General features: G+C 53.1%; 1 protein-coding gene across 3 annotated transcripts in view; it reads left to right on the top strand.

Annotated features, from left to right (window-relative positions):
* RNF157 (ring finger protein 157) overlaps positions 1-12,970 on the top strand; it is a 64,808-nt gene that overhangs the window by 26,692 nt on the left and 25,146 nt on the right. For all 3 annotated transcript variants that reach the window (XR_005069265.1, XM_037065126.1, XM_037065136.1), the window contains exon 3: positions 12,875-12,963. Coding sequence is in view for 2 of the 3 variants with exons in the window: in XM_037065126.1 (XP_036921021.1) it covers positions 12,875-12,963 (89 nt within the window). In the remaining variant the exon portion in view is untranslated. The remainder of the gene's footprint in view (positions 1-12,874; positions 12,964-12,970) is intronic.

Consider the following 12,970-nt stretch of genomic DNA (forward strand, 5'->3'; position numbering starts at 1 on the left):
CCCATCAGTGAGTCACTGGCCGTCGGCTGTCTGGTGGCTATATGAAGAAGCAGGAATCAGCCACCGGCATGGACAAGGTGGCTCTGGTTCCTCATTCCTGGGAGGGAGCCACCACGGCCTGTGTGTGGCCAGCATGCTCAGCAGTGGGGGTCGGCTGAGGGGTGGGGGAGCCCACACGTCACTGTGCACCCCATACACGCTTCTGCCCTTGCTCATTACTAGAACAGTGTGTCCTGGAGATCGTTCTAGATGCACTTACATGGGGCTGGCTAGTCCGTTTTAAAAATTCTTTATTGGACTGTAACAGATACACTGAAAGCCAGCAAAGCACACATGTGTAGCTGATTCTGGCAAAGTGGACACACCTCAGGGACCAGCGTCCAGATCACACAGCCCATGGCCAGCCCCCACCAGGAGCTCCCCTCGGATCCCTCTCCCCTCACTACCTCTGGCCCAAGGTGACCATGAGCCTGACTTCTTTCCTGCTTCACGCGTGACGTGAGCAGACCATGAACTGTGCGCCCGACCAGGTCTGGTTCCTGAACTCAGAACGTCTGTGAGACATTCCTCTCGTTGCACGTGGCGTGTGTCCCTTGGGTGAGCGCGCCACAGCCCGCCCCGTCATGTGGCATCGGCATTCTGTCGTTCAGAGCACTCTCGCCACTACCGAGAGTGCAGCCGTGACCAGTCTGTTACACGCGTGTGGGTGAGCGTGTGCACCTGTTGGGGTCCACCCAGGAGAGGTGCTGCGGGGCGCAGAGGAGGACAGGCCGCTGGCCAGTTTTTCAAAAGCAATGGCTCCGGTTTCACTCCCACCAGCCAGCTGTGGAGTCCCCAGCACCTACTATTTTCCATCTTTTTTATTTTAGCCATTCCGGTGGGTGCATAGGATTAATTTTCAGTTTCCCGATGACTTCTGTAAAGAACTTACTACATAGAGTATAAAGGGGTTGAATAAGCAGTGTGATTTAGGCTTTGGTGTTGCCGGTAGGAGAGTTTTCCTTCTGGAAACATTTAAAAATGTTTTCGAAATGGCTGCAAAAAAGTGATCTGTGTTGTGCTAGGAAGTGACTGTTGTCCCTGTGCTCAGGATGAGAGAGGTTTGGAACTGTGCCCCTGCCTGTGTCCAAAGTCGCCTGGGCTTCCCAGCTGCCCACCCAGGGCCTGGGCCATGCAGCGGGCGCCTGAGGGGTCCCTGCAGAATTCCGAGAGGCTTCAGTACTTTGCTGGGTACAGAATAGCTCCGTGTGAGGTCAAGCCCAACCTGACAGGAGGGAGAACATTCTATGAAACTCAAGCTTTTTAGTTTAACGGAATTTTCTTATGAACCTGTAATCAGTCCTAGCCACAGTAATTCGTGTTTTCTTTTAACACTGAAATTTCGCCTAAACTGGAAGGAAATCTGGCTGTGTCTAGTGCAATGTCATCACAGGAGAGGGAAGCAGGGCATTTATAAAGGCACAGTTTAAAATAGGAGGTCTTTGGGGCTGGCAGGGGGAAGGAGTTGGTGAAGGGGGTTCAGTGGTGACGGAAGGAGGCTTGACTTGGGCTGATGAACACACAGTACAGTATACGGGTGATGTGTTGTTGAATGGTCCCCCTGAAACCTGTATCATTTTATTAACCAGTGTCACCCCAATAAATTCCATTTAAAATAAATGAATGAATGGATAAAACAAAGCAAAACAAGTCTTTGTGCGTGGAAAGAGCGGCTTCATGCCTCCCTGGGACAGGTCCTGCGTCAGGCACAGCAGGCAGAGTCCCCTCCGGCTACGGGGACTGGTGCTGCCTTTCACAGCGCTCCCTCCCTGGGTTCTCCGCTCCTCCCGACGTGCAGAGACTCTCAGGGTGGCTGGGCGCATGGTGGCCTGTGTGAGCCGAGGAGGCCCTTGGCTGTTTGGTTTAAGCACTGTGAAGAATGCTACAGGTCTTGTCGTTCTGGGGGGGGGCAGAACCAGAGGGACAGGAAACCGGTCAGGAGTCACCTGGGATGGCGGGGGGGTGACTGCAGAGGACACGAAGGAACGCTCAGGGTGATGGAGACGCCCTGTACCATGATCTGGTGTTGGTTCCAAAGCTATCTGTGTTTGTCAGAATTCATGGAACTGTATGCTAAAAAGAGCCAACTTTACTGGCTGTAAGTTATACCTCGATATTCCTAACTGTAAGAAAAAAAAAAACAGGAACTCTTTTGGGAAGAAGAGGTGGGCCACAGGCATGCCACAGAGCCCCAGGAGCCCCTGTGCGTGCACGCGCCCCCGAGAGGCCCCCGAGAGGCCCAGGCGCCGTGTTCATGTGGCCGTGGGGCTAGCAGGCCAGCGTGACGGTGCTCGGCGGCCCTCAGCCAGAGGAGTGGATCCCCACCCCAGCCAGCAGTGCGCAGAGCCCCCCCGCAGGACAGGGCCCCCTGTAGCCCCTCTGGGACCCCGGCTTTCCATTGCAGGCTCCGTCTGCGTCTGTGTGGTAGACCACCGGGGTGACAGCAGACAGGAGGCTGCAGGTGTCGCTTCACCCCCACTTTCCTGTCTCCCATAAACTGGGGCTCCCCAGGAGCCTTCCGTCACCGAGTGAGGGTTTATGGGTCTCCATGGGAGGCTGCTGTGCCCCAGAGGTTAACTTCCAAAAACAAAAACCGAAACAAACTAAGCAGACCAGAACAGGAACAGAGTCACAGAAATGGAGGTCATATGGAGGGTAATCAGCGGGGAGAGGGAGGGGGAATATAGGGGGAAAGGTGCGGGGATTAGGAAGCATAAATGGTAGGTACAAAATAGACCGGGAGGTTAAGAACACTACAGGGAATGGAGAAGCCGAAGAGCTTCTGTGCCCGTGAACCAAGGGGGGACTGCTGGAGGGAAGGGAGGTACTGGGCAGAGGGGGCCCGCTGGGTCCCAGCAAGGGAGACGTGTCCCAGCCGTGGTCACACCCAGTGCTTGGGCGTTCGTAGATAAGGGACACTTGTCTAGTTGCCGCTGTTTCGCACGCACGGTCTGTGGCCCAAGTGTTCAGAATCGTGTTTGGGCAGAATTCCGTAAGGAAGACAGTGCCACTGACAATAGGCGTCTACCACGGACGATTGCCTGTATTTGCACAGTCTGCGTGATTGTGCAGACGTTTTCTGTTTGCTCTTAATCACCCCGCCAGGTGGACCAGGGCGCAGACTCCACTGTCCAGGTGGTGGGGGGGGGTGCCGAGGCCCTGGGTCTTCTGGCTCCTGCAGTCATACCAGCTTTGTCAAGCCACTCCCTGTCCCTCTGCAGGCCACCGCTGCCTGGCAGGACCAGAGGGCCCCTGCTCCTCCAACCTGTGACTGGGAGACCCACGCAGGCTGTTGCCCAGTTATTTTGTGAGCATTAGTTGTGCCGGCCTGGCATTTAGTTTGAGGGACAAGTGCTCAAATCTGGAGAGCCACCACAGGCGTGCGCTGTACCCTCCGGAGGAGCTCACCCGCCTACTCGTCCTGTGACCCCACCCCCATCCCCCACCTTCCGCCACGCCGGCCTCCTCACGTCAGGTCACACGGAGGCGGCTGTCACACGGATGTGCCCTCAAACTCACAATCTCGTGGGAAGAACACACACACACACACACACACACACACACACACGGGGGGAGAAGCAAGTGAAGTGTAGACAGTCTCACGGAAGCTCAGAGAAAAGAGCTTGATGGCAAAGTTCTGCTGACCTGGAAAGTGCCACCGCACACTTGAACTTTTGGTTTGTTGTCAGACTGCGTTTCTTCACACACCAGAGCACAGAGGACCCTGTGGCATTCGCTGGTGAAACTGAGGCCAGTGCCGAGGAATTTCCTCGAAATGTCTCTGAAACACCCCGAAACCCGGGGCACACATTCTCGTCTCGGTTTCCTGTTGTGTGCCCTGCTTACGGGAAACTGTACTTAGTGGTACTGCGTTTCAAAGAAAAATTTGGTTAGCATTTCCAGGTTTTAGAGACATGCATGCAGCCGTAACTTGTAATGAAACTGTTCTACAAAAGCCCATAGAAGCCAGAGACCTGTGGGTCAGGTAGCTTCCCAGTGGGTTACGAGGAAGCAGCATACCCGTTCATTCCCTGAAACCACCTCTCCGCGGGCATCGACTGCAACGCAGCCCCGGTTATTACAGAAATGGGTCAGGCGCAGGCCTTATCGCCGGAAGGCAGCCCTGATGCTCCAGCTTCGCAGTGAAGGCGTTACAGTTACTGAACTGAACAGCGTACTTTTGTTAACACTCTATCTGCTGTAAGCACCCTATGTTGAGGACATAGGCCTATGTCCTCAACTAATCCATGCTGTGACGTAGTTTTAAAAGAGGGGAGCAGGTAGGTAGCCTAGGAACCTAATAGCTGCTGTGAGAGAAGCAAGTACCAGTGGGTGCCATGCATACTGGAATTCTTCCACAGTTAACATTGAAGCTGCTGTCTGCCTGCCCCAAAGCACCCTCTGAACTTGGGCTCCCCGAGCAGCTGGGGGCTGTGCCTGCAGCGGCCCCCTTTCTCCAAGGCCTGAGGCTCCCTGCCAGGCTCTGCCAACAGGGGCCACCAGGTGGCTGCAGGCTGGAGGTTTGAGTGCCAGCTTCAGGGGGGTCTGTGGGATCTGATAAGCCCCGAGCCCCAGGAGTGATAGCTGCTTCCTGCTGGCACCCTCTGTCAGCGCTGTGTCCACTTGTGCTGTTCTAGCCCTCCCACGCCCGTTTCATTCGTCCCTCATGTTCAAGTCTCTTCCTGAAAACCACAGGTGTGGCTTCCATTTTCCTGAGTGGACCTAGACTGACGAGGCCTTTCGCTTCACAGGCGACGAGGTCGTTGTGGCTGAGCATGTTGCACGGGGAGGGAGGTGGAGCCTCGTTCGGGCCCGGCCACCTGTCTGCAGTCACACGAGAGCTGAGACACCTTCCCCTGGAGGCCCTCCGCTGGCCAGTCTGTGTCCGCGTCTGTCTGGCTGAATTGATTTTTCCAAAACCTACTTCCCCTTTGCAGAGGGTGGTAGAGGATTCCCACGCACGCTTTGCCCGGCTTCCTGTCACGTTGGCACCTCCACCACCACGGTCCGTGGTCCTCACCAAAAACTCGCCGAGATGCATCATGCTGAAGAAGCCGCAGACCTCCTTGGGACGGCGCCAGTTTCCCAGCGACGTCACTGTTTAGTTCCAGGATCCAGGCCAGGACCCCGCGTTACCTCTGTCCCGTTTCCTCCACCTCCTCGTCCGGCCTCTGACAGCTTCCCGGGTTCTCCTTATTTTTCATGACCGTGTTGGTTTGGGGATAGACCGGTTATGTGTCTCGCAGAGCTTCCCTGGACTGGCTGGAGGAAGCGCAGAGGCCCTGCCTGTGGCATCATGTCATGTATGTACATGACAGCTCATGCCTGTGACTGTGACTGGTGGATGGCAGCCTTGACCACTTTCTTGCCTAATTAACTAGAATCTTTTTAATTTTTAGAGAGAGGAGAAGGGAGGGAGAAAGATAGGGAATGTGAGATTGCCTCTCATGTGCCCCCTGCTGGGGACCTGACTGGCAACCCAGGCATGAGCCCTGACTAGGAATCGAACCAGCAACCCTTTGGTTTGTAGGCCAGTGCTCAATCCACTGAGCCACATCAGCCAGGCTAAGATCACAGGGCCAGGAGCCAGGCCATCGATGTTAGGAGACCCGACCGCATGTGCGTCCTGGGGAATTACTGTCTGCTACTGCACCGTCTTTGCTTTGCCCCATGTTTAAACTTGGCCCTTGGCTGTGTTTAGTCTCAGAGAGCTGATGGTTAATGCTCAAGCACCTGTTTGTTCTTGATGACCTGGGATCACCTCTGACAAGCCCCGGAAGATGACCAGAAGCCCAGGGTCTCGGATGCAGGCAGGAAATCAGTAAAAAGAAGGGGAGCCATTCAGAGGCAGCGCTATGAACAGGGAAGTTGGAGGACACGGCCCAGGAAGGGAGAGTTGCAAGGATGGATTGAGAGGCTGTCGGTGGCAGGCGTGGAGGGAGGCAGACATCTCGGGTAGGAGGCCCAGGGGGGATCTGGGCTGGAACCCAGGGCAGGAGGGCTGCCAGTGACGTGAGTCAGGCTTGCAGCCAGCCTCCAAGTTGATGCTGGGTGGGTATTTGACTTTCCCTTCGTCTCTGAGTCTCACCATCTGGAATGTGACAGCTACATTGTGCCTCTTTAGAACAGTACATGTTGTGTATTTTAAAAATGCCTGTTTTGCCCTGGCTGGTGTAGCTCAGTGGATTGAGCATGGGCTGTGAACCGAAGGGTCACGGTTCGATTCCCAGTCAGGGTACATGCCTGGGTTGCGGGCCAGGTCCCCAGTGGGAGCCATGTGAGAGGCAACCACACATTGATGTTTCTCTCCCCCTTTCTCCTTCTCTTCCCCTCTCTCTAAAAATAAAGAAACAAATAAAATATTTAAAAAAATAAAAAATAAAACGCCTGTTTTGACTGAGATGGGCTTACCGCTCTGGGCACATTCTCTGCCACAGTATCAGGCACCTGAACATCTTTCGTACAGGTAGATTCATGAGTGTGAGCCGGGGGTGAGCCTCGAAGCAGATGCAAGCCTGAGACCCGGTATCTGGGATGGGGTGCTGGTCTGAAAGGGGGGCCCCCTTTGCCTGTGGCATTTACTGATGAGCTGGAAGGAAAAGATAGCTGTTTCTGCTTCTTTTCCCTTCGAACTCTCCTTAAAGTTAGCTGGTGGTGGGCAAAACCCTTTGTATCTAAACACAGCTCATTTTGAAGAAGGTACTTTTATTGTTAGCAGCACAGTGGATTGGGGGGTGTTTTGTCCTGCTGGGAGGCACCCCTCTCACTGAGGGACCCCAAGCCCAGTAGGTTGCATTTGTCCTAAAAACAGCGCGCAGGTCCCCACAGGTGCACTTGGCTTCAGAGCAGTGCTTCGCGGGTTGCTGGCTCTCAGTGTCCCCCGAACTGTGAGGAGAGGGGGACAGTGGGTCTGCCGTGGTCATGGGTGGAAAGCCGTGTGATTTTATGACGGGCGCTTTATTCTGCAACAGACTGGTCGCTCTTTTCTTATCACCGATTAGGGCGAACGGGTGCAATCGGTGAATTGGGCGTGCTCACGCTGGGAATTCAAACATTTTGGAAAGGATCAGCATTAGCTGTGATGTCGCACAGCCACGACATCGGTCCTGTGTTCTCCCTGCCAGGGGACTCAGCAGAGTTGTTGGCAGACTATGCCCAGATCCCTTTCCTGGTCGAAACCTTGGGTCACCAACCCTGGCCACCGAGCATCTTTGTGCGAAGGTCACCTGGTGACACACCCTATTGGTGTCTCCCTCACATCTGTGATTCGAGTGGAAAGGATGTCCTGCGTCTTGTCAGCTATACAATCACCTTTCTGCCCTGGTGATTAGCTCCCCATGCGGATTGGATGGAAAATGAACAAAGAGGGGGGGGTTTGCTGTAAATATAGCGCCGACGTTCTGGCCACAGCGGGTTCGGCCTCGGGCGCAGCCGGAGGAAGAGGCGGATCTGCCCGCCTCCGCAGCCTCCAGGCCGAGACTGAACCATCCACCCCCCCCCCACACACACACACTGGTTAAGAAGATGTGCTAGAGCATCGCGGATCTAAGAATATCCACTGGCAAGTCTTGGACACACTGTGTTTCTGAGAAGAGAGGAAGTAGAGAAAGCTGAGAACACAGCCAGGCGCCAAGTAAAAAGGAACTGAAATTTAAATATAAAACCCCTAAAATCTGTAAAAGAAAGGGTGTACGTAGTGCTGTGAATGAGTTTTCATGTGACCCAGATCTCGTTCCCCTCAGGAACCATCATTTGGTTCTTTGGCACAAATATTACCCGTCTGTGAATATATAAAATGAGTGCCTTTCTATTTTAATTATAAATTGTCTAAAATAATTTTCTTTCTCTTTGGAAGCAGATTTTTGGCATTCAGGGCTTTTTATTTTCCAAGTAAAAACTGCATTGGTGCATATTGATTTGTTTTCTTTTACCCCCCCCCAATAAATTGAGATTCCTTCCAAGAAATGTCCATGCATCATTGTTTCTAATGGTGAGCCCTGCAAATGGCCACGTGTTCAGCAAGGACCAGTGAGCAAAAGACAGTCCGGGGCCCACCAGGGCTCCTGGACATGGGGTCGCTTCAGGGACGGGACAGGAGACACCCCAGGTGAACCTGGGACTCCCGACCCGTGTGGTGCCTGGCAGCAAGGGGGTGATCAGGGAGTGCTGGGGCAGGGCACAGGGCACGGGGCACAGGCGCAGGGCACAGGGCACAGGACACAGGCGCCCCTTGAAGGGGCCCCTTGGGGCCAGATCGGGGGTGCGAGCGGCACACCATCTGGCCTGAAACAAATAGCAGATGTTAGAGAATTATATACTTTTCAAAAAACTTTGTTTAAGGATTTCTTTTTTAAAAGGTATTTATTTATTGATTTTTAGAGAGAGGGGAAGAGAAAGGGGAAGAGAGGAAGAGAAACATCAATGTGTGGTTGTCTCTCGTGCGTCCCCTGCTGTGAACTGGTCCACAGCCCAGGCATGTGCCCTGATTGGGAATCGAACAGGCAACCCTTTGGTTCTCTGGTCAGTGCTTAATCCACTGAGCCACACCAGCCAGGCAAAAAACCTTTTCAATGAATTATTTTTTTGAGTGGATTATAGTCCTTTTTGTAGACTTACAGGAATTGCCCCATTGGATACCCTGCTGTCTCGTATGGGTTGCAATCATATTTTCTACAACAGAAATGGGAGTGCATTTGTATGGGTAGTTTCACAAAATAAGTGCAACTAGAATGGCTTAAAAATATCCGGGATGGGGGAGGTTATGGGGTGGAAGGATTGAGCAGAAAGGAGCAAGGACTCACGGACTTGGACAACAGTGTGGTGACTGCTGGGGGCAGGGAGTTGTAAGGGGGATGAATAGTAGCGGGGAAAATACAATAAAGATTAAATAAAAATATCTAGGATGTATGGTTAATAATATATATGTGTGTGTGTAATTCGCGCGCACACAAAGTGGCAGTTCCACATTTGGTCACCAGGTGGCGCTTTGCCTATGTAAGGCCCACCCGAAGGGAAACTGATGGCGGGGGTGGCGGGGGTGGGGGGCGGTAAAAGGCCAGAGAGAAATTCGCTCAGTGTCAGGCCGAGCCTCCTCCGGCAAGCCCTAACCCCCCTCCCCGGGGGCCCCTAGAAGGAGTTCATCTGGCTGAACCCGTACGGTCCTCCCATCCTGGGCTTGAGGTGTTCGGGATTTGAGTCACCCTGAGGTTGGGCTTGTTCAGCACCAGTGCTGCAGGCCCATCCCCGGAGGGTGGTGTGCCGGGTACAGGGCACCGGGTGGAAGCCGCTGGAGCTCTGCCCCCTGCAGACGGAACTGGGAGAGGCGTTCCTGGTTCCCCACTGAACCGCAGGCCGGGCATGGGACAGCGAGAGTGTGGAGAGAGTGTGGACTGAATGGGCAAATGCCGTGGTCCTTTGAAAACAACTTGCAAGAGACTCCTCTGTGTCTTATCAGCGACGCGTGTTCATGCATCTTAGGCAGAAGGGGGGCGGCGACCGCCCCTGCTGTGGCTGCCAGCTATGGTCTCTGACACTGTCACCCCTGGAATGTCCCCCTGTGTCTTCTGCAGGAGCTGCTACGGCGTACAGACGGGATTCTGTCCTGCCGTGCTTTTCTCTGAGAGACCTGGGCTCTCCTGTTAACGTTTGGGGGGGGTGTGGCACTCAGTGCCTCTGCTGCCCCAGCAGAGGGTGTCACCCAGAGGGTCCAGGCCTTTTGACTGTTGGGCCGTCAGGCCCTCTGCATCCCTCTCAAGTTTCTAGACCACCCCAGGCTCGGAACCACCTGGAGAGGGTCTGCAGTAGAGGGGCCTTCTGGATTGAAACCCTGGTCGGGCTGCTCGTAAGCCCTGGGACCCTCGGGGACGACAGGAGTCTTTTGAGTCTCCGCTTCTTTAGAAGCAGAACGGGGGTGTTAATGCTGACAGCCTTCGTCTGTTCGATGAACCAGCATGTCTTTGAGTTTCTCCAGCGTGTCTGGCGGTCCTCCGGGAGCCCACCGCCTGGCAGCCCCAGCAGACTCGAGTGTCCATGTGAAGGACAGTAAATAAGGGTGGGTCTGGACTGGAGATGGGCGGTGGCGAGGGGCGCATGACGCATGAGTGTACTTACGGCCACCGGATGGTGTGCCTCCAATGGTAAGGTGACAAACTTTGTTACGTGCATTTTACCCTAATTTTATAAAGTCAGAAAAGAGATCTAAAGAACCCAGCATGATGCCTGGCACATAGGAGGTACTCAGTAGACATCTCACTACCTTAGGGAGCGAGCAGGCATTGTTCCTCCCAGGTGCCAGCACCTGGCAGCTGCCGGCCAGGGTGGGAAGCCTGCCCCTGGGCCCACACCCAGAGGGGACTGCCAAGCCCTGGAGCACATCCTGGCTTCTCTCCTAGGCTCAGTACAGGCATATGGAATGCCTTACCATTTCCCAGACGCCATTCTAGAGTGAATGAACTCAATGGTTCTGAAGGGCACTTCAAGGAAGCTTCTAGAATTCCATTTCACTTTTCACAATGAAGGCAGGCGGTCTGCTCCAGGCCTAATGAACCAAACCTTACCGGCCTGAGCCTTGAGGACAGAGGATTAAGGCTCAGGTGACATTCTAAATGGAAGGCTGAGGACACAGGTCATTGTGTTCCACCCCACCCCACCCTCCTGATTGTTTTTCTCTTTTTGGAGAGTGTGGAGGGCTCTTTTTTTTCTTTTTTCTTTTCTTTCTTTCATTTAGGAGGAGTTATGGCTCACTTCCAAGTACCTGTGGAAATGTATATGATTAACTTTGCTACTCCAGAAAAAAGAGATTTTAATCCCAAAGTCATTTATTTTGGCTTTAGAATAGAGTAGCATTTGTGTCGGATTTTCCTGCCTAATTACTTTTTACTTAAGCTTATTTTAAAAATTGTTTTAAATTCCTTCAGTGCGCCTGCCCAGGGGAGGGGGTGGGGGGGTGGAAAATCGGCCACAGATGGGTCTGACCCAGGATTTCGGCCCTCCTGGGTCAGAGCCGCCCAATGTGCCACTGGTGGGAGAGAAAATTGGAATCAGCTTTCTGGAGAACAGTTTGGCAAAAATATTTTCAAGTCTCAAAAATATGCTTACTCTTTGATCCAGTAATTCCACATCTAGGAATTTGTCCTAAGGAAGTAATCACACAAGCATGCAGAAACGTAGGAACAAGGCACTCACCACAACATTTATAGCAGCGTAAAAAATAAGAAAGTAAAACCAATGCACATTAGCCCTGGCTGGTGTAGCTCAGTGGACTGAGTGCGGGCCTGCAAACCACATGATCGCGGTTCGATTCCCAGTCAGGGCACAGGCCTGGGTTGCAGGCCAGTTCCCAGCAGGGGACACACCAGAGGCAACCATACAACGATATTTCTCTCCCTCTCTCCTTCCCTTCCCCTCTAAAAGATAAAAAAATAAAAATAAAAAAATAAAAAACCAATGCACGTTAAACATCGAAGAATGTGGAACGGATTAAGTCACATATGTTCCTGTTGCTTGTGTATGTGGTCGTGTCGTCAAATGACAGACTTTACAGATGTCTGCCATGCCTTTCTAAGGGGAAAGAGGCTATGAAATGGTGCACGCAGTTCGAACTGGCATGTAGGTGCAGAGGCACAGCTCTGGGAGAAGACCTTCCCCAGTGTCAACTGTGGTGTCACCGAGTGGTGACGTGATGGCCGATTTTGTACTTTGTTGTGTTTTTCAAGTTTTCTTCTTGAATGTATATTATTACTCTGTAATTAGAAAAACCATCATGTATGTTTAAAGAATACATGTTTAATGGACCAGTGAAAAAAGTAAAATATTGCTATTCAGTACCCACAAAGTGGGTCATTTGGACGCACCTCTGCCCATTTAGATTGAATGTGTTTTCCTGGGGGCGGCGTCCATCCCCGAGAACTACCAGCAGTCCTGCTGAGGCCCCGAATCGGAGGCTCTGTAGCTTGCGTTTTCCCAGCGAGAGAACCAGGGTCAGCAGAAGCCACGCGGGCACGTTGGGGTGCAACGCGGGTGCCCGAACCCCTGCAGCCAGTGCCAGGAGGTAGACAGACTCCTGAAGGAGCACACAAGCTAGTAGGCTTTCCCTGAATTGTAAGCAAAAATTGTTTATTGACCCCCAAAACATCAGAACAATCCTGGGAACGTTTTAAACCATTCTGAATCTTCTGAAAGCCGTTTACCGGTTACATTCAGTACTGGCTCTCCTTTCTTATGTCCTCGTGCTCATGGACTCAGAGCCCCAAGAGTGAAAGTGTAAGGTACACACTGAACGACCCCAAACGTCTGATGGCCTGGAAGGGCCTTGGGCTCGCGTTTGAAAGGTCTCCGCTGCCCACGGTCAGCCGAGGGACTGTGGGCTCCTCTCTGACCGCCAGCCGGCTATTTTGTTCGCAGCCCCGAAATTTCTAAGACCCCATGTGGCTTCACTGAAGGGCAAACCTTGCTCTGGCTCCCTGTCGTCCAATGTCAGAAGGAAAAGCCTTTTGTGACTAACTCGGCCACGGTGTATCGTTGGTATTTGGAACTGCAGTGGGCGTTTGTATTAGGTATCCATGTTCTAAATGCTGACTCAGATCAGCTGCATGGAATGGGGGAAGCAGAGAAATCTCGCTCTTCTGATGCCAATTCAAATCCCAGTTCTCCCGGCCATGACCTTGAGCTGGCTCACTTAACAGGTCAGCTGTCATTGCCCTCCCATAGTTGGGAGACTGGTGCCTGCCCACCCCGCCTCACAAGGCTGTTGTTTGTCACCTGGGAAGCCCTGTACCGGTGAGGGGCAGTCGCCGGTCTCTGCAAACACTCGGCCTTCTCCACTTTGTCTCTGCAGTTTCCGTACGCGGCACCCCCGCCCCAGGAGCCAGTGAAGACTCTGAGAAGCCTGATCAACATTCGGAAGGACACGCTGAGGCTGGTCAAGTAAGTC

This window comes from Sturnira hondurensis, unplaced genomic scaffold (genome assembly GCF_014824575.4).
Source record: "Sturnira hondurensis isolate 20B ecotype Veracruz unplaced genomic scaffold, ASM1482457v3 Scaffold0001221, whole genome shotgun sequence".
Classification (NCBI taxonomy): Eukaryota; Metazoa; Chordata; class Mammalia; order Chiroptera; family Phyllostomidae; genus Sturnira; species Sturnira hondurensis.